This window comes from Myotis myotis, unplaced genomic scaffold, assembly GCF_014108235.1.
Source record: "Myotis myotis isolate mMyoMyo1 unplaced genomic scaffold, mMyoMyo1.p scaffold_m19_p_9, whole genome shotgun sequence".
NCBI classification, from domain to species: domain Eukaryota; kingdom Metazoa; phylum Chordata; class Mammalia; order Chiroptera; family Vespertilionidae; genus Myotis; species Myotis myotis.
Window position 1 is genome coordinate 38,216,897 of NW_023416401.1, and position 26,424 is coordinate 38,243,320.

Sequence of the window (26,424 nt, forward strand, 5' to 3'; positions counted from 1 at the left end):
CGCAGCGGTCATTGTTCCTGTGCTGGGACCTCTCTGGTGCAGGGCTGACTGGCAGCCATTGCTGTTTGCTCCACCCTGGGGATTCCCTGAGACCCCACCCCACCCAAGCTATGCTCAGCAGCTATTGCATATGAATGGCCTGTGCTTTCTCAGCCTAAAACCTGTCATAAACAGGCAGCAGCTGGGTCAGGCGGCCCCAAAACTATCAAAAGAAGGCCCAAGAACCAGCACCTTGCTTCACAGCTGGACCTCTCTGGGCACTTCCAAACCCAATACAAAGAGGAGGAATCTGCAGACCTCTCTGTAGCTCTTGTTGGGTGGCCCCAGGCAGTGGCTGACTTTGCACCTTCTTGGAGATCCAAGAGCCAGTGTATCCAGTGGTCAGTGTGAGATCATACCAGATTACAACTCTTCACATCCGTAAGTGACACACTCAAGGGGCAGACTCAGTGAGCGCCAAAGCCCCACTGAAGCAAGTCCTGCCCCATAAGGGTGTCTCCTGCACAGCAGCTCTTCCATTGTAGACACAGCTGGTGTTCTCACAGCCAATTGGCCTGGAGGTCAATTCCTCCCAGTGACACCAACAGCAGTCAAGGCTTTACTACAGGACTGTGCAGACAGCCCACAAAGGGTTGCGCCAAGAGTGTCCACCTCAGGTGATTGGGGAGGCTGAGCCACTGGGCCCTAAGGACATCTCTACCACACAAGGCCACTCTGTCAACTCAAGGAGACTTAGCAGCTACCCAATACATATAAAACAAACACAGGGAAGCAGCCAAAATGCGGAGACAAAGAAACATGTCACAAATGAAAAAAAATGGAAGAAAGCAAAATGCTGGATATAGAGTTCAAAACCACAGTTATAAGGTTACGCAAGAATCTTCTAGAAACCTGTGAGGAATTTAGTGAGACCTTCAAGGATCTTAGTGAGAATGCCAAAAAAATGGAAAAGGACCAGTCAGAAATTAAGCATATACTGACTGAAATAAAGAAAAATATACAGAGATTCAACAGTAGACTAGAGCCATGGTCGGCAAACCATGGTTCGCGAGCCACATGCGGCTCTTTGGCCCCTTGAGTGTGGCTCTTCCACAAAAATACCACGTGCGGGCGTGCACGTACAGTGCAATTGAAACTTCGTGGCCCATGCGCAGAAGTCAGTATTTTGTGGAAGAGCCGGTATTTTGTGGAAGAGCCACACTCAAGGGGCCAAAGAGCTGCATGTGGCTCGCGAGCCACAGTTTGCCGGCCCCTTGACTAGAGGATCCCAAGAATCAAGTCAAAGATTTGAAATATGAGGAAGCAAAAAACACCCAACCAGAAAAGCAAAAAGAATCCAAAAAATAGCCAAAGCCGGTTTGGCTCAGCGGATAGAGCGTCGGCCTGCGGACTGAAGGGTCCCAGGTTCGATTCCGGCCAAGGGCATGTACCTGAGTTGCGGGCACTTCCCCAGTGGGGGATGTGTGGGAGGCAGCTGATCGATGTTTCTCATCGATGTTTCTAACTCTCTATCTCCCTTCCTCTCTGTAAAAAATCAATAAAATATATTAAAAAAAAAAAAATCCAAAAAGATGAAGATAGTGTAAGGAGCCTCTGAGACAACTTCAAGCGTACCAACATCCAAATTATGGGGCTGCCAGAAGAAGAAAGAGCAAGATATTGAAAACCTATTTGAAGAAATAATGACAGAAAACTTCCCCTACCTGGTGAAAGAAATAGACTTACAAGTCCAGGAAGCGCAGAGAACCCCAAACAAGAGGAATCCAAAGAGGACCACAAGACACATCATAATTAAAATGCCAAGGGCAAAAGACAAAGAGAGAATCTTTTATAATTTATTTATTTATTTATTTTTAAAAAATATATTTTATTGATTTTTTTACAGAGAGGAAGGAAGAGAGATAGAGAGTTAGAAACATCGATGAGAGAGAAACATTGATCTGCTGCCTCCCACACATCTCCCACTGGGGATGTGCCCGCAACCCAGGTACATGCCCTTGACCGGAATCTAACCTGGGACCCTTCAGTCCGCAGGCCGACGCTCTATCCACTGAGCCAAACCGGTTTCAGCAACAAAGAGAGAATCTTAAAAGCAGCAAGAGAAAAACAGTTACCTACAAGGGAGTACCCATGTGACTGTCAGCTGATTTCTCAACAGAAACTATGCAGGCCAGAGGGAGTGGCAAGAAATATTCAAAGTGATGAATAGCAAGAACCTACAACCAAGATTACTCTATCCAGCAAAGCTATGAAGGTCAGATAAAGAGCTTCACTGATAAGAAAAAGCTAAAGGAGTTCATCACCACCAAACCAGTTATTATATGAAATGCTGAAAGGTATTCTTTAAGAAGAGGAAGAAGACAAGTACATATCAACAAGTGAATCTAAAAATCAAATGAATAAAAAATCTGATGAACAGAATAAACTGGTGAAAGTAATAGAATCAGGGGCATGGAAAGGGAGCAGACTGACAATTTTGGGGGGGAAGGGGTGTGGGAGGTGCAGGAAGAGATTGGGCAAAGATCTTACACCTATTGACGAGGACCATGGAGGGGTGAGGCCCTGGGGGGGCAGGTGGGAACTGGGTGGAGGGGAGCTAGTGGGGGGGAGGGAGGAACATCTGTAATAATCTGAACAATAAAGATTTTTTAAAAAGTTAGTGAATTAATGAAATCTCCGTTACTGCTTCTTCAGGAAGTGAAAAAAAATGCAGATTTTGTAATATTAGTAAACCTACTGTATGCATGTCACATTGATAGGTTGTATAGTGTATAAGAAATGAGTAATTCTTGCTTTTAAGAAATGTATTGCCAGTAATTTGGAGGTAGAGTGGGAATTAGGCCAGTAAACCCCCTTACCCGCCCCCCCCCGCCCCCCCCCAAAAAAAGGAGTAAGTCAAGAGTTCATACAGAAATTTTCCCAAGCCCTGGCCAACGTGGCTCTATAGAAAAATCTTCTCAAGCCTTGGCCAATATAGCTGTTGGTTGGAGCATTGTACCGTACACCGAAGGGTGGTGGATTTGATTTCCCATCAGGGCACATACCAGGTTTCGGGTTCATCCCCCATCTGGGTGAGTACAGGAGGCAGCCAGTTGATGTTCCTCTCTCCCTCCCTTCCCCCTCCCCCTTCCCCTCCCTTCTCTGAAATCAATAAAAATATTTTTTTGAATAAAAAATAGATGAAATTGGAAGGATAGATTGGGGTCAAATTGGGTAAGCATTGGGGCAGTGTCTATTGATAAAGAAGGGGAAAGATGTGAAAGATGTGGAGCTGCACTGTCCTATATGGTAGCCAGTAGCTACATACAGTTATTGTACCTGGCCCAAATTGAGATGTACTGTAAGTTTAAAATAGATACCAGATTCTAAGATTTAGCACACACACACACACACAAAACCCATGAAACATCTCATTAAAAACTTGTATATTGATATGTTGAAATAATTATATTTTAAATGCATTGGGTTAAATAAAATTTACTAAAATTCTACCTGTTTCTTTTTATTATTTTTAATGTGGCTCCTAGAAACTTTATATTGTGGCTCAGATTACATTTCTATTACATACTGCTGGTATAGGTTGGAGTATAACCAGTATTTGCTAGTACCTACTATGTGCCAGATGTTATCTAGAACTTGTGATAAATGAGTTACTCCTCAGAAAACCTTATGAAGTAGGTGATATTATTATCCTTCTTTTTCAAGTAACTAAGGTCCAGAGAGGTTAAGCAACATATCTAAATGACTCCACTAGTAAGTAAGAAAGCCAGGATTCAAACTTGGGTCTCTCTGGTTCAGAACCCATGATTTTTCCCTATTCATTGTGGCATGTTTTCATTGGACCATTAAAAGTGGTTGTGTTGCCCTAGCCCAGCCATGGGCAAACTACGGCCCGTGGACCGGATCCGGCCCGTTCGGCTGTTCTATCCGGCCCGCGGAGCCGAAAGAGCGGAGGGTTCTCTTGCTCTCCCCTCCGTTCCTTGACCAGCAGCAGTGTTAACATGGCAACGTCGGGAAACATGGCCGCAGCTCCTTCTTCTGAGTCCAGTTTAAGAACCCACTGTGGCCCTTGAGTCAAAAAGTGTGCCCACCCCTGCTTAGCGGGTTTGGCTTGGTGGACAGAGTGTTGGCCTACGGACTGAAGGGTCCCAGGTTCGATTCCGGTCAAGGGCATGTACCTTGGTTGTGGGCACATCCCCAGTAGGGGGTGTGCATGAGACAGCTGATCGATGTTTCTCTATCTCTCTCCTTTCCTCTCTGTAAAAAATCAATAAAATATATTTTTTAAAAAATAAAAGTGGTTGCATTGGAGAATGACATAATTGGAATGATGCCTTAGCAGATAATGAGGGGAAGAGATTTCATCTTTAGCTGTCTGGTTTTTATTTTTGTTTTGTTTTGTTTAATGTTACTTTTTGCAAGAGAAAAATGCTTTGTTTAAAGTTAACTTTTGAATTGCATCTTTTTGATATATCCTTTATGTTAACTGCTTCTCAAAGTATTTACCTTTTTTCTATTGTAGATTTTATAATGGGCTGCATTAAAAGTAAAGAGAATAAAAGTCCAGCAATTAAATATAGAACAGAAAACACTCCAGAACCTGTCAATACAAGTGCAAGCCATTATGGGACAGAACACACTCCAGCAACACCATCATCTTCAGCAAAGGGAACATCTGTTAATTTTAACAGTCTTTCCATGACACCATTTGGAGGATCCTCAGGGGTGACACCTTTTGGAGGAGCATCTTCCTCATTCTCAGTGGTGCCAAGTTCATATCCTGCTGGTTTAACAGGTGAGATTTAAATGGACAATTCTGTTGTAAATTTGAGAATATGACCTTGGGCAATACATGCATAAGGTTTGCCTGCTGTAAGAAAAATAACTTACTGATTGACTTTTTAAATAAGTTTGTTAAAATTAAAGTCTCTTAACATAAAAATTAAAGTGTTAATGTATGCGTGGATATCTTTTTGAGAAATCTGGTAATAAACTGATAGTGATTATGTACTGTGTTACACCATTAAGAATTTCATTAACTCATTTTTCAAGTAATTATTAGGTGCCTACTGTGTGGCTGGCACTGAGGATATAAAGATTTAAAAAATACAGCATAGGGAATATAGTCATAATTATGTATGGTATCAGATGCATACTAAACTTAACCGGGGTGATCACTTCATGAGATATATAAATATCTAATCACTATGTTGTACACCTAAAACTATATCAACTGTAATTGAAAAATAAATTTTAAACATACTTCTCCCTCAAGAATGTTGCAATTTCTCAGGATTGTAAAGTGCTGTCCTCTAATAGTAATTATAGTCAAACCTCGTTTCTAGAACATCTCCCATCTCAAACAGTGCGATTCTCCACCAAGTTGTTCACAGAAGAAATGTCTCAGTTGTTGACCAAAACTTCAGTTTTCAACATGATAACCCTTTTATGCTCATATCTCAGCATGACAAAAAGCATTTCTCAGGCAACAAAGAAGAGAATGCTTTTGTTGTTGGAGAAATCAATGATTAACACAATTTTAAAACATAAAGACCATCAAGAGTATTTATGTTGCTAAGGTTGTGAAAGTGCTCACAAAAAAAAACGACCACAGGCAATTGAATAGATAGAAAAACTGTTGTTGATTGGATAAGTGAAAAACAGCCAGTAGTAGCATTTTGGAGGCAGTGATATATTAAAAATTCATTTAAGGCTAGTAGAGATGGTTCGATAAATTTAAGAAGTGTTTATAGATTAAACAGTACATTAGACATTGTATTATATATAAGAAAGGTTCGATAAAATGGAATTATTTGGGGGTCTGGAACGGATTAATTCAGTTTTCATTATTTCTAATGGGAAAAAATGATTCGGTTTTCGAACAAATCGCTTGTCAAACATGTATGCAAATTAAGTTCGAGAACCGATGTTCCACTATACTTAAATGTTAATTAAATGGCAAAATGGTGATGATAATACAGTTTTTCTATTAGGTACTAGTGATTTAAAAGAGAAAAATTCTGAGGCTCAGAGTTTAAATGATTTTTTTTTAGAGTCAAAGATAATAAGCAGAGAGAGCCCAGATTTAATGTCCTATTCTAGAACTCCATTTATTATTTATATCATAATATCCTTTCAAGAACAGCAAGAAGTGAGAGCTGACAACCTTTAATGGAGCCAGAAATGCCCTAAAAAAAAGTAGACATAAACTTTAAAGAGTTGTTTTATGAAGGATCCCATATTAGGATGTTTTTCCCTTGAGTAACAAAGCATACCTGGCTTAAAAGGTAGGATGAACTCCAGGATTCCTTCATGTCATCAACAACTCAAGTTTCTTTGATCTCTCTCCTGCAGTCCTTGGATTTTCCACCTTATCTTCAGACTTAGGACAAAACAGTTGCCAGCATCAAATTGAGCAACATGTGTCCTTACTAACAACCAATGGGGACAAAAGAGGACTCTCTTCTACAAGCATACAAGCATGGACTATAAATTTGTCCCTTCGGTCTGCTTGCTTCTGAACCAATAATAGTGACCAGAGGGATGCCATACACTAATTCTATTAGACTGTTCCTGTGGGGAGTTATGGACCTCAAAAAGTCAATTACAATCTAATTCCAGCCCCCTAACTCTAAATACTTCAGTAACAGATGGCCATGATGGTATTTATCAGTCATCAGCAAAAATTTTAATTATCTTCAGGATTATATGTTTGGGAAAGATAGTAATCCAAAATGATTAAAGTAAATATTGATAACTTTAAGACAGAACTTAGTGACCTAAAGCAGTTTATATATGTGAAATAGTTTGTTCGTGGATATTAATTTATTAATAAATATGGAGTGTCTGTATGCCAGTTATAGAGAGTTATGAGAGAAACAAGGTTTCTGCCCTAAAGGGTTGGACAGTAATTATATAAACAACTATTCAGTGTGATTAACAGTTCTCAAATGCTATGAAAGAACTAACCAGAACATTGGTGAAGGCCTTTTAGATGATCAAGAAATGGCATCTTGACAAGAAGTTATTTGAGCTGTTTTATTATTGAGAATGATCTAAACCTATGCAGAACTGGGAAAAGAGCTTTCTGCAAAGTTTAGGAGGTACACATGGACTTGGCAGTTTTTGAAGAGTAGTAAGGAGGCCCATATGAACAGAGGGTAGAATTGTATGATTTGGAATTAAAGAGTCAGGATTACTCAGGACCTTGTAGACTGGTAAGAAGTTTGGGTTTTATTCAGAGCCAGAAAGAAGCTATTGAAGACATTTCAGTTAAGGATTTTGATGATTGAATTGCCTTTTAAAAGAAACTCATTCTGGCAGATGTAGGGAAGCTGATATACAATGAGTTAAGGAGGCTACTACTCTCAATAGTCCCAGAAGTCCCAGTGAGAAGGAACAAGAGCTTGGATTAGGGTGGCAGCAGTAGAAATGGAAAAGGAAGTAGATATTTTAGAGGTAGAACCACTTGTCTTGAGGACCTGGTTGGTTAGTAAATGCCATTTGCTTAGGTAGGGAAGACTCAAGGTAAAAGGTTAGAGGAGAAAAATCACCACGTTTGTTTTTGTAACTAATAAGTTTTAAATGCTTGTTAGACATTAGGTAGACATGTAAAAAGGTAGTATTATATGGCTGGAAGCCAGATAAATGAAATAATCTGTTTTATTCTTTGTTTTGTTTGCAGATAATAGTTTGGCTGTGTAAGTGTGCTGATCTCTTAAGCATCTGCACACAATGCTATATAAGATAGTTATTTTTGAAATTTATAAGTCATATCAGCCATACAATTTATTTGCTAAGAAAAACATGCCATTTTTATATTTGAATGTTAAACATAATAAAGTATCTTACTAAAACCTTAGTTATTACTGTTAATGATTAGTTTTAAGGATTGAAATGTTCACTCATTGTTTATAAGAAATTTAGAGAATCAATGCCTATAATTTGTTGCTTTTTCAGCCAGAGAATCAAAATTAAATTTGTGTCTCTAGGTCTAACTTTTAAAATTTGTAGAGTATAATACTTCCATAGAAGGCCTTAAGAGAGTATCTTATTGCCCTAACCAGTTTGGCTTAGTGGATAGAGCGTCGGCCTGCGGACTGAAAGGTCCCAGGTTCGATTCCGGTCAAGGGCGTGTACCTTGGTTACAGGCACATACATCCCCAGTAGGAGGTGTGCAGGAGGCAGCTGATCGATGTTTCTCTCTCATCGATATTTCTAACTCTCTACCTCTCTCCCTTCCTCTCTGTAAAAAAATCAATAAAACATATTTTTTTTTTTTTTTTAAAAAAGAGTATCTTATTAATTTGAAAATGCCAGCTTCCCAATATCCAACTTTCGAAAATAGATTCTGGAGACCAGGAAAAAAAAAAACTATGCTTAAGCCTTTTTGCTGGCAGTGATTTTTAATTTCTCTTCTGTTAATTTATCTATATGATTTACCTTGGTCTTCTTTTCTTCCATTAGGTGGTGTTACTATATTTGTGGCCTTATATGATTATGAAGCTAGAACTACAGAAGACCTTTCATTTAAGAAGGGTGAAAGATTTCAAATAATTAACAATACGTAAGTGTTACGAATGAGAAATACTGACAGTCACCTGGTCTTTGCATTGAAACCACCGAGCTAGTTAATGATTCAGAGATGAGAATAGTGGGGTGTGGACCTCTGCCCATTCGGTTGGACAATGCATTTGTTTTCTTTAGACATATGGCAGAATACTACTGATGTAGCCAGAAGTTATTACTTCTATAAATTGTGTTGCTGTGGTTCTGCCATAAACAGTAGAGATTTAAGAATGAAGAGTGAGGAAGTATATGTAAGTAAGTACATTACTTTAAAAAATCTTTATAGCCGTGACCTATTTGGCCCAGTGGATAGAGCGTCAGCCTGCGGACTGAAGGGTCCCAGGTTCGATTCCAGTCAAGGGCATGTACCTTGGTTGTGGGCATATCCCCAGTAGGAGATGTGCAGGAGGCGGCTGATTGATGTTTCTCATCGATGTTTCTCACTCTATCTCTCTCCCTTCCTCTCTCTGAAAAATCAATAAAATATATATTTTTAAAAAAATCTTTATAAAGAGAATTCTATATTCCTATTTATCTAAGTACTAGATGATTTAAATATCTTATCTGTTTCTCCTTACAAAAAAAAAAAAAAGGAAAAAGGCCAGGTAAGGAACCCCTGCAATCCCAAACTGACCAAATTAAGTGGCTTTTTCTGTATGTGACTCTTAGACTTTTTGTCATTTAGTGGCCCACCATAGAAAACCCATTGTTATTTATGGAAAATAGATTCCATAATTTCATTAGCAAGATAGCAGCTACTTTGTAACTTCTTAAAATATTTATTTATGGTCTTTTTGCTTTCAGTCATGTTTTCTTCCATCCTATTCTCATTTGCTACCAGTTATTATTCCAGAACATAAAATATGTTCATGTCTCTCTGCTTTAAAATCTTTTAATAGATACCAGTTGCCATCAGGATAAAGAAAAATAACAAGACTATTAGGCATTATTCATTGAGCTTCTTCCCCTTTCTCACTCCACTGCCTAGCCATGTTGAATTACTTGCAATTATCTGAATATTCTGTGGTTTTTCACCTTCTCCAGGCCTTCACATATATTTTTTTTCCTGGAATGTGATTTCTCCTTTCCCTCCCCCGCTTCTTTATATGGCCAACCCAACTCATCCTTCAAAATGTTTATTCCTATATCCTTTCTCAAGGAAGCCTTTCCTGACATTCTTCCTCTTCTGCCTGGCCCAGTACCCACCTCTTGCTGGATCAAGTGTTTTTTTTTAAATGTTTACATAGCATCCTATGCAAACCTAAATCATAGCTGCCATTGCAGTTTCAAATTATAACTTATCACTTACTTATTATTCTTTTAGACCAGTGGTTGTCAACATGTGGCACAATCATCCAGGGCACATGTGGCAATGTCTGGAGACATTTTTGGTTGTTACAGTCAGTTTGTTACTACTGTCATCTAGTGAGTAGAGGCCAGGGATATTGCTCAGCATCCTAGGATCCTACAATGCATAGGACATGCCCCCACAACAAAGAGTGATCTAGTCTAAGAAGTCAGTAGTGCTGAGGTTGAGAAATCCTACTCTAGACTGTGTTTCTTAAGGGTAAGGACTATCTTTTTACTCCTGTTTTCAGCATACCCTTTCATAAAGTCTGTCACTTAAGAAGGTATTCAATAAATGTTTGAATGAATCAGTGAATGGTTAGCAGGAAACTACAAACCAGGTATTATGAATTTATAAGTATTTGAATTACCAAAGGATTTTCCACTTCGTTTTCTAGAAAGTAAATGTACCTCAAGTATTTATAAAATTTCAATTTCAATAAAATATTTTCAGCATTTCTCACTGTTAAAGCAAAACATGCATTTAATTTTTAGTAGTGGAACCCATTTTTGTATCTTGTTCATTAGAGACTGATATTTGCTTCTTCCACATTAATTTTGGGAAAGTCAAGGCTTATGTTTTCCAAATTACATATAGTTCTTGTGTTGTGAATTGCTTATAGTCTTACTTGCATATTTACGGATAGTATTTTTGTATATATTCTAAGAATTAAATTTTTTGTTGTTATTGCCCATTAAGATTTTGGCTACAGGAGTTCTAGAGTGTTCTGATTTTTCCCCCTAAAATGACTAAAAAGGAAGATCATAATTTTATACATTGTTAAAAATAAAAAAGAATGAGCTGCTGATACATGCCATAACATAGGTGAACCTTGTAAAGATTATGCTATGTAAAAGAAGCCAATCAAAAAGATCATATATTATATGATTGCATATATATGAAATGCCCACAATAGGTATATCCATAAAAACAGAAAGTGGATTAGTGGTTGGCATTGGTGGGGGTGGGACAGAAGAGGGATGGGAGGATGACTCTTAATGGATATGAGGTTTCTTTTTGGGGTAATGAAAACATTCTAAGATTGATTGTGGGATGGTTGTGCAACTCTGTGAATATATTAAAACCCACTAAATTGTACATCTCAAATGGGGGAATTTTATAGAACATTTAATCAAAAATGAATAATTTGAAAGATTTACCTTCCAAATTGTCTTATTCAGTATAGTTTATTGTCTGTCCTCAGGTTGAAAGAGTAATGTACCTAAAAGTGTAATTTTTTTTTGTTTTGCTTTGAAGCAGAAATGTAATTGTGCTTTTGCTTAGCTTTATTCCTTTAATTCATATAACCTATTTTTAAATATTATCCTTTGAGTTGATTCTTGATCACATGAATGCATAATTTAAAAATGTATCCTTCAGCTACAAGACAACACTGCAGTACATCTATCTTAAGCGGTAGTCTACCTTGTGGTAACTGTTGTTTTCTGTGTTGCAGGGAAGGAGACTGGTGGGAAGCAAGATCAATTGCTACAGGAAAGAATGGCTATATTCCTAGCAATTATGTAGCCCCTGCAGATTCCATTCAGGCAGAAGAGTATGGCACTACTTCATATTTTATTAATTGTTTTGATTTTAAAAATGTTTTAATGCACATTCTACTTAGCCACAACTTTACACACACACAATTACATATCAGTCTTAATACAGCTAATGTAACATATTAATAGGAAATGTTACTTAAAAATTAATAATTAATGCATAGTACTTGCTTAGAGTAGGATTATAAATGAATCTGCATTAATACTGTATTGTTATGCCTTTATCTTTTCACGTGAAAATTATATTAACCTTTTTTGTATTTTGAGCGTTCTCTCACTTCAAAAATTTACCTCAGTTTGTAGTATTATATCAGTGTTAATTTATTGACTTAGGTGCTTGCTCCTATGTAGGAGAGAATCCTTGTCTTTTAGAAAGTATGCCCTGAAGGATTTAGGGTAATGATTCAGCATGTTTGCCACTTACTCTCAATAAGTTCAGGGGGAAAAAATGCACACACAGGGAAAGAGAATGTACAAGGCAAAATGTTAAATTTGGGAAGCCTGGTAGAGGATATCTGGGAGTTCTATCTACTACTTTTAAAAAGTTCACCTTCAATGACATCACTTTCAGGTCAAACCAAGTTTATCTTGCATCCATAAATGCTACTTCATTTTTATATCACAACACTTAACACAGTAGATATTGCACATAGTAGGTATTCTGCCAGTGTTTGTTTGCTTTTATTGATGATATGTAATTTGTCTCTATAACTGTCCTGCTTTGGCAGTTGTTACATTGTTTTGTTCTTTTGTCTTTTTCTCCACTATTCTGAAATCATTCATGGCAGAGACTGTAATGTCTACACTAATTTAGAGTTTCTAATTTCAATATGGTTTACTTGCACGTTACTGAATATAGATGATCACATTATTGCCAGAGAACTACTTTTAATTCTTCCTACTATGGTCTTAGTATTTCCATCTGCCACTGATTGAAAGGCTCTGTCTGCCATTATGGTCTTTCCTTCTTCATTTACTGTTTCTGTGACTCATGTAGAGTTTAAGACATATTAAATAGTCAATACATGGAAATACTGTGACAGATTATATTCTAACAGTAATATTTGTAGTAGTCCTACCTAATAAATGTTTTTATTGTATTTTACTATATTTTCAAGCTGTGTTCTGTAGCTGTTTTTGTCATCCACCCTATCTTACTCCATTCTTATTAATACTACTAATACTTACGTATAATTTTTCTTACCCTTACACCTTTCTAACTCAGAACACTATTTTTTTCCAGATGGTATTTTGGCAAAATGGGGAGAAAAGATGCTGAAAGATTACTTCTGAATCCTGGGAATCAACGAGGTATTTTCTTAGTAAGAGAAAGTGAAACTACTAAAGGTATGAATATTGTTATGTTGATATAAGTATAAAGATCTTCTTAGGCTGTATTTTGAGAAAGATATAACAAAAGGTTTCATTTCTTCCTGCTCCACCAGGTGCTTATTCCCTTTCTATTCGTGATTGGGATGAAGTAAGGGGTGACAATGTGAAACACTACAAAATTAGGAAACTTGACAATGGTGGATACTATATCACAACTAGAGCACAATTTGAAACTCTGCAGAAGTTGGTTAAACACTACACAGGTATGTAATATTTCAAAGGTGAAAATTATTTCTTCAGTTGTATTTTATGAGGACAGAATCCATATCTTCATGTCCTTTAGGTTTAGCATGTTTCTTTACACATAATATGTGTTCACTGGATGTCTTTTGTTTTCTAATTTTAAAATGAGTAACAGGTAATACTTATTACCTGAATTGGATTCTTGGATGATGTGCTAAAATCAGATTATCATCATTTGAGTCTTTATATTTTACTGGTATAGTGTTTACATTGGAGTTCCATTTCATGACAGCTAAATACGAAGATAGATTGTGACAATAAATAAAAAGGCAAAACAAATATTTTATTTAGGGACACTTATTAAGGAGGTGAAGCAGCCCTGGCCACTGTGGCTCAGTTGGTTGAGTGTTGTCTCATGCACAGAGAGGTCGCTGGTTCGATTCCTGGTCAGAGCACATGCCTGGGTTGTGGGCTTGGTCCCCAGTAGGGGGCATGCAGGAGGCAGTTGATGGATCCATCTTCTCTATTTTTCTCCCTCTCCCTTCCTTTCTCTAAAACCAATAAGATCATATTTTTTTAAAAAAAGAAGGTAAGCTAAAAATTTAAAATAAAAAGTTGTATCAGCTGTCCTTTTGGTTTACCTTCTTCTGCATGAGATGGACTACATAAGACTTCCTGAAAGTATAAACATAGTGAGATTTATTTATTAAATAAAATAAATCTAGTGAAGATGCATTTTTCTTTTCCTAAAAAATTAAGCTATATCATTCTTCAGTTTTTCAAGGATCTTTGAAAGGTATTTAATATTAGTCTATCTCAAAAAATTTTCATTATCATTTTGATACTTGAATGCATCTGAAAGTCTTTAAATGATTAATGCTAGGGGAGGGGAAGTTCCTATGGCAATTTCTTCTTCAGTAACAGTTAGCTGGAAACTGAGTTTATCAAGTGATCCTCCAATGTTGACATTGGTCAAACATATTGCCAAACAGTGGCATCAGTTGTAATTGCAATTGTTAGAATGCCAGTTTGCATGGTTACTTGTTGAGAATGGGAGGGAGCATGTCTTATTTACAATAAGAAAGATTGTATAAGCAGAATTCACAAGTCAAGCCATTATGAATTTGGGACTCCCTGTTTTTGTGTCTCCCTTATTTAAAAATTAGTTTTTTAAAAGAAGTTTTCCCTTAATTTTTGGTGTGCTTTTTATATTAGTGATTTTTAGAAATAACAGTTAATGGTAGTGTTCTTTTTAGAAAGAAATAAAGCAGAGTAGTCAAAAGTAGAACTTTGGAGGCAGCCAGACCCTGGGTTTGAATCCTATCTCCATCATTTACTAATTGGGTGACCTTGAGAGTGTCGATGAATTTTCCAAGACTCATTTATATGAGATATCTGTAAGTTGCTGAATTAGCACAATAGCTGGGACATAAGTATTCAATGCATAACTTTTTAAATGTAATTAATAAAATGTTTCATTTCTTGTGTGTTTTGCTGTTTACATACAATTTTTTTCTGTTTTTATTTAAAAAAACTAATAGAACATATTTTTTGTTTTCTATAGTTTCAACTTTTTAAAACATTGATACACTACATGTAACTTATTTTTTGTAAGTAATTAATTTTACAGTATAGTTTATTCATTTACCTAGAACATGCTGATGGCTTATGCCATAAGTTAACAACTGTATGTCCAACTGTGAAACCCCAGACTCAAGGTCTAGCAAAAGATGCTTGGGAAATCCCTCGAGAATCTTTGCGACTAGAAGTTAAACTAGGACAAGGATGTTTTGGTGAAGTATGGATGGGTAAGAAGCCTGAACTTTTGTGTGTGTTTTTGTAATTGTTTTGCCATAGATAAAAATACACAATTTATGGTAAGATATGTTGAAATATTTTAAGTCACTGTTGCTCATTGAAGTTTGCTAAGAATTTCTTTCAAGTGTAGATCAAAATAGTAAGTGTTGTTTCTCTAGGAACATGGAATGGAACCACAAAAGTAGCAATCAAAACACTAAAACCAGGTACAATGATGCCAGAAGCTTTTCTTCAAGAGGCTCAGATAATGAAAAAATTAAGACATGATAAACTTGTTCCACTATATGCTGTTGTTTCTGAAGAGCCAATTTATATTGTCACTGAATTTATGTCAAAAGGTATGTGTATATAAGTCTCTTATTATCCATGTTAATACATTTTTTAAAAACAAGTCTTCAGTTTTTTATGCGTACAAATTTTTATTGTGTAGTGTTTTCTACTTTGAGATTTTTATGTAAACATTTAAAAGAAAAAAATCTGACATTGTGTTATTCCAAAGGATAGTACAAAGTTTAAAAGGAAAATAAGCAGGCTGAATTTATTTTGCAAGTAAATAGTCCTTAATTTCATGTGACCAAAGGAAATGGAATAGCTAGGAAAGTGAAAAAGAAAGTATTCGTAAAAATTGAATTAAAATAATTCAATCAGAAAGATATTTATATCTTTGATACTAAATCAAAGAAATTAATTTTATTTCATTTTAATATAAGCATAACCTTCATACTCAGGCATCTAGAAACATTCTTTTTTCAGTACTGTCAGCTGAAGTGTCTCCATTTTCCCAAACCCCAAGTTGGGATCTTTAGTTCCAGGGTTGGTTAGGGCCAGGATTAAAAACAAGGGGAAGTTGTTGCTCTTCCCTCTTTTTCCCTTTGCCTAATGTGCTTTAGAAGAAAAACCAGTTACCTTCTTGAATTTTATCTACATTTTTAAACTCTTTAATGAGTCACTCATCCATATTAACACTGATTATTATGACATCCCTCTCCAGTAGTCCATCACAATGTAGTTCCATCTAGTGGTGACAGGGTCAACTACAAGCTATACATTTGCTATAGGAAATGTTTCCCCCCATAAAAGGGATAGAAGAACCAAAAGGTTAAAATAACTCCATAGCCTTCTAATTGATAGCCAAGACATGCCTAAAGCCTCAAAGCACATGGTACTTTTTGGAAGGAAGCTCTCCTGCAAACCACTGCCAAATATTCCATTTCAGAGTGCATTAGATGAACTAGAAAGGGAAGAAAAGAGACAGCAAAGAGGAGGTTTAAATCAAGATATTGATAGTATAAGAATATTGGTAAAGCTAATGGCCCATTAGCTTTGTATATTGATTTCAAGAATTATTTTATTGGGGGAAGCATGGTAAAAGTCTTGTTGTCAGGTTGCTGGGTTAGGATTATTTCTAGATGGGAGATTTAGAATGTAAGGTCACAAATATCCTTTCTATTTTTAAAAATTCTGTAATTCCCCATCTTGCAGTTGGCCATCTATAATCCATCCAAACTCATTGCCTCAAGTGCTTTCACATAAATCCACTTTTCTGGCCAGAAGGGTCTTCTTGTTGCTTCTTGTTTCCATGAGTTTGTTCATGTTATTTCATTCACCTGGAATTTGGTTTCCTTATCTCTTTTTTTTTTTTTTTTAATATATTTTATTGATTTTTTACAGAGAGGAAGGGAGAGAGATAGAGAGTTAGAAACATCAGTGAGAGAGAAACATTGATCAGCTGCCCAGGTACATGCCCTTGACTGGAATCGAACTTGGGACCTTTCAATCCACAGGCCGACACTCTATCCACTGAGCCAAACCGGTTTCGGCTCCTTATCTCTTGACCAGTCCATCAACTGTACTTTATTCAGACCGTACTTAAGTCGGGTTTAGGAGCCTTCCACTGATAGTTCAATGTGTCATGATCATTATATCCTCTGCAATCATTTCAATCAAACTACTCTAGAAGTTATTAACAACCAGAATGTATTGAATGCTTCTAGTATATAAGGTACTCTGCTATTTATTATACGGTAGATTAAATTTGGAGAGAAAAGACCTAGACTTCTGAAGAGTTAATTTTTAGCATAAAAGTAAATAACAGTTTACTATAAACAGGTGAAGCTACAGGCCAACACATAATAAATTTCAGTAAGTATAATAGAAATTGAGGAAGAGATTACATAGGCTGGAATAAATTGAGAAAAATTAGTAGAAAAGAAAAGTCCCGACTTGCCCTTTATGGTTATGAAGGATATGGATGTGTAAAGGGCAGAGCTAAGAGGATTGAGGAAATGAGAAACAGAACCATAGCTAGTGAAAAGTACAGAAGTAGTAGAAGAAACTAGTTGGAAATAAGCCTAGAGAGGGGTATATGAGACAAGCTTAAGAATTGCTTTCAATTGATTTCACTATTATTTATTCAGTACTTACTGTCAGAGTTGTGAATGAGTTTTCGGGTCTATGAACTTTTTCTGAAGTTATTATGTGTCAGTTTTTGCATAACTTATGTATGTTTTCTGGAAAGAGTTCATAGTTTTCATCAGATTCTCAAAATAACTTATGGGGCAGAAAAAGTTATGGACCACTAGTAAGATCCAACACATTCTATGATAAATGAATATAAGAAACATTTTAAGGGGATTGGGTATTTTTATGATTAGTTAAAGATCAGAGAACAAGAATTGTCACAATGATACAAATTCCAATCCCAGATTTCTATACTCTGCAGTTTTGCACAAAATATTTTAGCACTTTTGTTACACTGAATGATGTTCTACTTAGAGTATTGATCAAAGAACTATCTTCTTTCTATACACTTGGTTCTGACTCTCCTTTTGCAGCCTCATTCTCACCTTTGGGCTCTGTGTTCTTGTGTCGGAAAGACTGTTTCCAGTTCCCTGAACTTGCTGTGCTGTTTTATGCATTACAGACTTTGTACTTGTTAGTCCCTCTTGGAATTCCCTGTTTGCCCCCATTCTTCCTTTAAGATGCATCTTCTCTGTGAAGCCTTTTCTAACTTGTCTGTAGAAGTAACTATAGCCGCTGTGCCTCTACTGTAGTAGTTACAATAACTTTAATAACTCCTACCATAAAATATTTGTTTGCATATATTTTATAGATATATATACTATCCTCCTATATAATAAAGAGGTAATATGCAAATTGACCCATCACACCCTCGCACAAATGGCCACCCACATGTGGGCACAAGATGGCCAGCATGGGAGGGCAGTGGTGGGCGATCAGGCCAGCAGGGGAGGGCAGTTGGGAGTGATCAGGCCGGCAGGGGAGCAGTTAGGTGTCAATCAGGCTGGCAGGGGAGTGGTTAGGGGGTGATCAGGCTGGCAGGCAGAAGTGGTTAGGGGCAATCAGGCAGGCAGGCGAGCAGTTGGGAGCCAGCAGTCCCGGATTGTGAGAGGGATGTCCGACTGCCGGGATTGGGCCTGAACTGGCAGTAGGACATCCCCCAAGGGGTCCCAGATTGGAGAGGGTGCAGGCTGGGCTGAGGGACAGCCCCCCCCCCCCCCCGCACGAATTTCGTGCACCGGGCCTCTAGGACTTTCATATTAGATCAGTATCTTTTCAAGGGCAGAGACCATGACTTACTTATCTTTATATCCTCTATACTTTTTTGCAGTGCCTCATATGTAGTAGGCCCTTGGTAAATAATTTGAATGGGCAGATAAATGGACAAACACAGTAACATGTTCCCCTTAGTAAGTAGACAGACCAGAAGAAATGTAGATATTCTTTGACTTTGATACTTTATACATGAGACTAAGTCATGATTTTCCTTCTTTTATAATCATGTCACATAGAAGGGGCATTCTTTGTCTTGTTTTATTTTACTTTCCTTTTGAAATACTTTTAAACTTACAGAAAAGTTGCAAAAATAATACAAAGAATTCCTGTATATATTTCGGCCAGATTTGTCAATTGTTAACTAGATATATCACTAATATATAAAATAAAGGGTTTTCCTCTGAACTATTTAAGAGTACATTGCAGATATTATGTTTCCTTCTAAGTATGTCAGTGTTTTTCTCCTACAGACAAGAACATTGTCTTATAAACAACAGTATAATGATAAAGTTCAGGAACTATAACATGGATACAATTCTATTATTTAATACTAGTCTATATTAAGATTTCACCAGTCATCCTAGTGATATCCTTAATTACAGCAATTTTTCCCTGATCCATTGTCTAATCCACTGGTCGGCAAACTCATTAGTCAACAGAGCCAAACATCAACAGGACAACGATTGAAATTTCTTTTGAGAGCCAACTTTTTTAAACTTAAACTATATAGTTAGGTACGTTGTTATTAACTTAATTAGGGTACTCCTAAGGCTTAGGAAGAGCCACACTCAAGGGGCCAAAGAGCCGCATGTGGCTCGCAAGCCGCAGTTTGCCGACCATTGGTCTAATCCATAGTCACCAATTTCTTTTCTTTTTTTTCTTTTTTTAAAATATATTTTACTGATTTTTTACAGACAGTAAGGGACAGGGATAGAGAGTTAGAAACATTGATGAGAGAGAAACATCGACCAGCTGCCTTTTGCACACTCCCCACTGGGGATGTGCCCGCAACCAAGGTACATGCCCTTGACCAGAATCGAACCTGGGACCTTTCAGTCTGCAAGCCGATGCTCTATCCACCGGTTAGAGCCAAACCGGTTAGGGCGTCACCAATTTCTTTTAGTTGTAATTTTTCTTTGATCTTTAATCTGGAGAATACCTCATCCTGTCTTTCATAACATTTTTTTTTTAAGAGAATGGTACCATTGTTTTATAAAATGTGTCTTGATTTAGGTTTATCTGATATTTTCTCCTGATTAAATTGAGCTAATGGTATATTTGAAACCAGTAATAGAGGAATAGCAGCTAGACTTTTCATTTCTAGCCTTTCTCTCTGCTGTTATTCGTAATACTTTGCTGTTCCATATCTTCTGCTGAAATTGAGAGAAGTCAGTTGGACTAACACTTCCACATCAACTGAGCCACCTAGATTTACTTTTAAGTACCCCAAGATATTCCCAGTTGTCTTTAGTTCTTAATTCTGACTGACTTAAAAATATGTAAGGATACTGCTTTTTAAATCAAAATTGGAACTGTTGCTCTTGATCAAAGCAAGGAAGGAATGCCTATAATCTGGTGAGATTATCTCATTTTCCTTTTTTCTTACGCTAACAAGAAAATTTTATAAAATTTCAGTTTAGGGCCTCTAGAGTCTTAAAGATAGTTATTCAGTAATTTCAAGCTACAAAAAAATGTTAAAGAATGAAAAGCTGAAGTTTTTGTATTGTGATGTGATTTATTTGCTTATTTTCCATGAACATCTTGCTGTCTCTTATAGGGAGCTTATTAGATTTTCTGAAGGAAGGAGATGGAAAATATTTGAAGCTCCCACAATTGGTTGATATGGCTGCTCAGGTACTTGTATATTATACCTGTATCATCCATTTGAATCGAAAGTGTGCACTAAACATGTAAAATAATTTTAATGGAATGCTATTGTTTGTATAATGAAATCATGAAATTTAAGAGCTGGAAGAGATATCCTATATAATAAAAGGCTAATATGCAAATTGTTCCCTCCACTAGGAGTTCAACCAGGGGGCAGGGCTGGCTGGCCAACTGCCTGTGGCCCCTCCCCACAGCTGACCCAGCCCGATTGGCCCGATCGGGGCAGGTTGGCTGGACCCCACTCGTGCATGAATTCGTGCACCAGGCCTCTAGTTAGAGATAATCCAGTCTGATCTCCTAGCTATAGATAATTTAATTATAGATAATGTTGTATCTGAAGACCAGAAAGAACTATTTAAAATTCAGGTAGTATTAGTATTAGAACGAGGTATGTACCTACCATAACACTTCTGTCCTGAATCATATGGCCTTTCAGAAACGTACTGCATCCACAAATATAAAATCTATATATATTATTTTAATCCTCACCCAACGATGTGTTTTTGTGGGGTTTTTTGTTTGTTTTTTTAATGATTTTAGAGAAATGGGGAGAAGGAAATATCGTTGTGAGAGAGAAACATCTATCGGTTGCCTCCCATACACGCCCCAACCAGGGATTGAACACACAACCTGGGTATGTGCCCTGACAAGGAGTCGAACACACAACCTTTTGGTGTAAGGGATGATGCTTCAACCAAATGAACCACTTGGCCAGGGCTATATGTATTTATATTTTAACAGATAAATTTTTAGACAGTGAATGATAGCTATTCCTAAGGAAATAGTACTTTTGGAAATCTCAAATATCTGATGAAGTTTAGGGAAACTTTATACTAAGAAACTGTCTTGTGAAACATTAGCGTATGCCACACCTAGTTCACACCCCTGAGTTCAAGGCTCTTGGACTTTCTACAGTAGAGGTTGGCAAACTGTTTTTGAAAAGAGCCAGATCAATGTTTTAGGCTTTGTGGGCCACATACATCCCTGTTGTTTCTCCTTCCCTTCCTCCTCCTCTCCTGTCCTCCTTCCCTTTCCCTCCTTTCCTCCCCAGCCTCCCATTCTCCTTCCCTGTCATCCTTCTTCTCAATTATAGTGTTTTCTATTTTTCTTATTATCTGCAAAATTATGCCCTGTTATCTCCTTTCTAGATATATGATTTTTCAGTGATCTAACTTAATACTAACCAAAATTGTTTTATCCCTCCTTTCCTTTGTATCATGTGTCTTTTTATTTTTCTCTTTCCAAGATTGCTGATGGTATGGCATATATTGAAAGAATGAACTATATTCACCGAGATCTTCGGGCTGCTAATATTCTTGTAGGAGAAAATCTTGTGTGCAAAATAGCAGATTTTGGTTTAGCAAGGTTAATCGAAGACAATGAATATACAGCAAGACAAGGTAAAATTATTATTTTGTTTGTTAATCCTCACCTGAGGATTTTTTTTTCATTGATGTATTTTAGAGAGAGTGGATGGGGGGAGTGACGGGAGAAAGAGAGAGAGAGAGAGAGAGAGAGAGAGAGAGAGAGAGAGAGAGAGAGAGAGAGAAACGTTGATATGAGAAAGACACATTAATTGGTTGCCTCCCACATGATACCCGACCAGGAATTGGGAATTGAACCTGCAATGCAGGTATGTGCCTTTGACAGGAATTGAGCCTGAGACCCTTCAGTGTGTGGGCTGATGCTCTAACCCAGTGGTCGGCAAACCGCGGCTCGCCAGCCACATGCGGCTCTTTGGCCCCTTGAGTGTGGCTCTTCCACAAAATACCAACTTCTGCACATGGGCCACAAAGTTTCAATTGCACTGTACGTGTGTGCTTGCACGTGGTATTTTGTGGAAGAGTCACACTCAAGGGGCCAAAGAGCCACATGTGGCTCCAGAGCCGTAGTTTGCCAACCACGGCTCTAACCATTTAGCTACTTGCCAGGGCAGTTGCCCCCTTTCTAATGAAACCTTTTGTGATTGTGCTAGTGAAAATTGATCTTCTGTTTGAACACCTAAAGAACTATTTTATAACACTATATACATATATATAGAAATAACCTGAAGTATGTAAAACACCTATTGTCGCCCTGTCTATCTATATAAAAGCCTAAGTGACTGGAACGACCGGTCGCTATGACGTGCACTGACCACCAGGGGACAGACACTCAATGCAGGAGCTGCCGCATGGTGGTCAATGCACTCCCACAGCCAACCTCCTGTTGTCCCTCCCCCAGCCGTCAGGCCCCAGTGGCTGGTGGCCAACCTCCCATGTTCCCCCCTCCACGTTCTTTCCCCCAGCCTACAGGCCTTGATCAGCCCTGATTGCCAGCCAGGCTAGGGACTCCACCCATGCACGAATTACATGTATATAAGCTACATGAAGGCTATGCTTTTCTCTCCCATAATAATTACCATAATGTCTTGTGCATAAAAAGCATACAATACATATTTGAATTAATTAATACAGACTTTAAAAATTATAGTACAATAAAATTTTCCGGAGAGATTTCATAAAATGAAAAAGAGATTATGGTCAAAAACCAGTAGACATTAGAACCCAACAGAATATGCCTTCTTCAACCAATGATGAGCTATGGCTGTTAGGTGATAGACTACTTAAAAGTTACTGGTCCTATAATACACAGTTTTTTTTAATTTTTTGTTTTTCATCTTCACCCAAGGATATGTTTCCATTGATTCCAGAGAGAGAGAGAGAGAGAAAGAGAAAGAAACATCAGTCGGCTGCCTCCCATATGCACCCTGACAGGGGATTGAACCAGAAACCTGGATATGTGCCTTGACTGCGAATCAAACACATGACCTTTCAGTGTATGGGATGATGCTCCAACCAACTGAGCCACAATGACCAGGGCTATAATACACGTTTTATTGTTGTTGTTTTTTTTAATTTGTCTTCATTGTTGAAAGTATTTTTTCCTCTATTGACCCTTTCCACCTCACCCTAAACCCTCCCCAGGCCTTCCCCACACTATTGTCTGTCCACAGGTTATTGCATATAAGTTCTTTGGTTTATCTTTCCCCCAGCCCCACCCCCGAAATTCATCAGTCTTTTGTATGCTTCAATGTCTCTGGATCTATTTTGTTCATCAGTTTATTTTTGTTCATTAGATTCCACATTTTAAATATTTAAAAAAATGTTTCCCGTGTATCTTGCACTTTTGAAGAATGTAAATCTGATGACATATACAATAAAGATAGTGACAGAAAGAAAGTTAGCCCTCCTTATGCCATTATTTACACAAACAGATTTTTAAAACAATTTACTTAAGCAAGATGTCATATTGTTTTAGGTGCAAAATTTCCAATCAAATGGACAGCTCCTGAGGCTGCACTATATGGTCGATTTACAATAAAGTCTGATGTGTGGTCATTTGGAATTCTACAGACAGAACTGGTAACAAAGGGCAGAGTGCCATATCCAGGTAAGCTTGCATTTACTAGCTCTTGTTTATCCCATTAGTGACTTTAATTGGAGATTATTAGGAGCAGAATGTAAGGGTGAAGGCCTTTTTCTTCTTCTTTCATTGTCTCTTTCTCTCTCTCTCTCCCTCTCTCTCTTTATTTTGGCATTGGATGGACAGCAACCTGTGAGAGTCACAATCCTTGATATAGGGCAAGCACATGAGGTTTGCCCCCTTTGACTTCAGCTTTCTCTCTTAGGGCATTTTCCAAAAGGGCTATTTATCTCTACTGTTCTCTCAGATAATAAACATATCTTAAATATCCTGGCTCATCTTGCCCTCCCCAACCTCCCTCTCCAAGCCCCTCTCTTACAAGTTGTGATAGGTAACACAGGGTGAGCTGTGGATTCCTTGTACAAAGGAATACAAGAAAGGAACTGTGTAATAACTTGAAGAAGGTTAAACAGGTGATGTTAGATAAAGAAACTGTTACAGGAAAGTGACTTGATATAAAGTTACATAGTAAGTGTACTTGGCAAAACCAGGACTAAAACGCTTCTTCTGAATTTCTATCTGAAAGTTCTTTTAGACACTATCTTACTGCTCACTGTTCCCTATTAGCCCACGTCTGGTAATTAATAACTGTTAATATCAGAACCTCAAAGTACCACCCTAAATTTTCATTAATCAATTGGGATTGGCTTTTGAAGGCTTTAGTGTTGAAAGTAAGGTTTACTGTGGAATGAAAAAAACTAGATCTTCTGAAACAGTCTCGCATTTTCTAAGGTCTTTTTGATATACTTTGACATTGAAAATTTATTTCTTTGTTAAAATAATTTCAGCCCTAGCTGGTTTGGGTCAGTGGATGGAGCGTCGGCCTGCAGACTGAGTGGTCATGGGTTCAATTCCAGTTAAGGGCACATGCCCGTGTTGTGGGCTCGACCCCCCAGTGGGCGGCGTGCAGGAGGCAGCTGATCAATGATTCTCATTGTTGATGTTTCTCGCTCGCTCACTCTCTCTCTTCCTCTCTGAAATCAATAAAAATATATTAAAAAAATAATAAAATAATAATTTCACTAAGTAAACTTACTATACTTTGAATTATTTTGTGGCTAGGGGATTTATTTTATTTTCTCCCCCTCCCCCCCAGTTTTATTGAGAAATGACTGACATACATCACCATATAAATTTAAGACATACAGCATAATGGTTTGATCTACATATATATTATGAAATGATTACCACAATAGGTTCATTATATCTTAGTGGTGGTTGGCATCATTGGTTTGTTTGTTTTTTCTGTTGTTTTTTTCCCCAATATATTTTTATTGATTTCAGAGAGGAATGGAGAGATAGAAACATTAATGATGAGAGAGAATCATCGATTGGCTGCCTCCTGCACACCCCCTACTGGGGATCAAGCCTAAAACCTGGGCATGTGTTCTTGACTGGAATGGAACCCAGGACCCTTCAGTCTGCAGCTCGACGCTCTATCCACTGAGCAAACTGGCCAGAGGTGTTTTTTTTTTTCTAATTTATCTTTATTGTTGAAAGTATTAGAGATGTCCCTTTCTTTCCCTTATAAACCCTTTCTAGCCTCATGTTTACCACACTATTGTCTGTGTCTTTTTTCTTTTTTTAAAAAAATCTTTATCGTTGAAAGTATTACATAGGTTGTCCTTTCCCCCCCATTAACCTCTTCCAGCCTGCTTCTGTCCTCCTCCCATCCCCCCAGGCCCTCACCATCCCATTGTCTGTATCCACAGGTTATGCATATATGCATAAATGTTCAGTGGTTGATCTCTTCCCACTCACCCTCCCCTGCCTTCCCTCTTAGGTTCAACAGTCTGTTCATGCTTATAAGGCATCATTGGTTTTTAATGTTTGAATCTTGTGTGTTAGGTATGGTAAACCGTGAAGTGCTGGAACAGGTGGAACGAGGATATAGGATGCCTTGCCCTCAGGGCTGTCCAGAATCTCTACATGATTTAATGAATCTTTGTTGGAAGAAGGACCCTGATGAAAGGCCAACATTTGAATATATCCAATCCTTCTTGGAGGACTACTTCACTGCTACCGAGCCACAGTACCAGCCAGGAGAAAATTTATAATCCAAGTAGCCTATTTTATATGCACAAACCTGCCAGAATGTAAAAAATTTACGTAGACTTCCTCATATACAGGAATCAAAAGAAGAAAATCTTCTTCACTCCGCATGTTTTTAATGGTAAACTGGAATTCCAGCTATGGTTACGCAAAACCACTTCTTTGTGTTCCAAATGTTAAACTCTAAAGTACCAGTGATGAATTTTTCAACTTAATTCAGGGTCCAAAGAAAGTATAGCTAAGATATTGATGACAGTGTGAGTGATAGCACGGCAATGAAAAGCAACAAGGCTACTGTTCATAAGTCACTTCCTTTCTTATTCCCCAAATTCAGAATTTTTAAGAGAAAATTATTTATCATTATAGATAAAACTTGGGAGATATGAACAGTTATGCCATAAGTTCTAAAAATCAAGGAACTTCATGGGACCAAATGATTCCATTCCATTTTTTAAATTTGCCCACATTCATTATTCTCAAACGTTTTTTCTATAAGTTGAAGTTAATATGCAGTTTTAATGTATGCCTTCCTTGCATGGAAATGAGCAAGGTTTTTTAGAAGCAAAAAGGAATATA

General features: G+C 37.5%; 1 protein-coding gene across 4 annotated transcripts in view; it reads left to right on the forward strand.

Moving 5' to 3' along the window:
• YES1 (YES proto-oncogene 1, Src family tyrosine kinase) overlaps positions 1-26,223 on the forward strand; it is a 51,986-nt gene extending 25,763 nt beyond the window's left edge. For 3 of the 4 annotated variants that reach the window (XM_036321453.1, XM_036321454.1, XM_036321456.1), the window contains exons 2-12: positions 4,523-4,795; positions 8,467-8,566; positions 11,373-11,471; positions 12,719-12,822; positions 12,921-13,070; positions 14,703-14,858; positions 15,027-15,206; positions 20,222-20,298; positions 21,578-21,731; positions 23,632-23,763; positions 25,645-26,223. In XM_036321453.1, the coding sequence (XP_036177346.1) occupies positions 4,531-4,795; positions 8,467-8,566; positions 11,373-11,471; positions 12,719-12,822; positions 12,921-13,070; positions 14,703-14,858; positions 15,027-15,206; positions 20,222-20,298; positions 21,578-21,731; positions 23,632-23,763; positions 25,645-25,853 (1,626 nt within the window). In that variant the 5' untranslated portion in view covers positions 4,523-4,530 and the 3' untranslated portion in view covers positions 25,854-26,223. The remainder of the gene's footprint in view (positions 1-4,522; positions 4,796-8,466; positions 8,567-11,372; positions 11,472-12,718; positions 12,823-12,920; positions 13,071-14,702; positions 14,859-15,026; positions 15,207-20,221; positions 20,299-21,577; positions 21,732-23,631; positions 23,764-25,644) is intronic. The other variant, XM_036321455.1, reaches the window with a different exon arrangement.
• Positions 26,224-26,424: the final 201 nt, after the last annotated feature.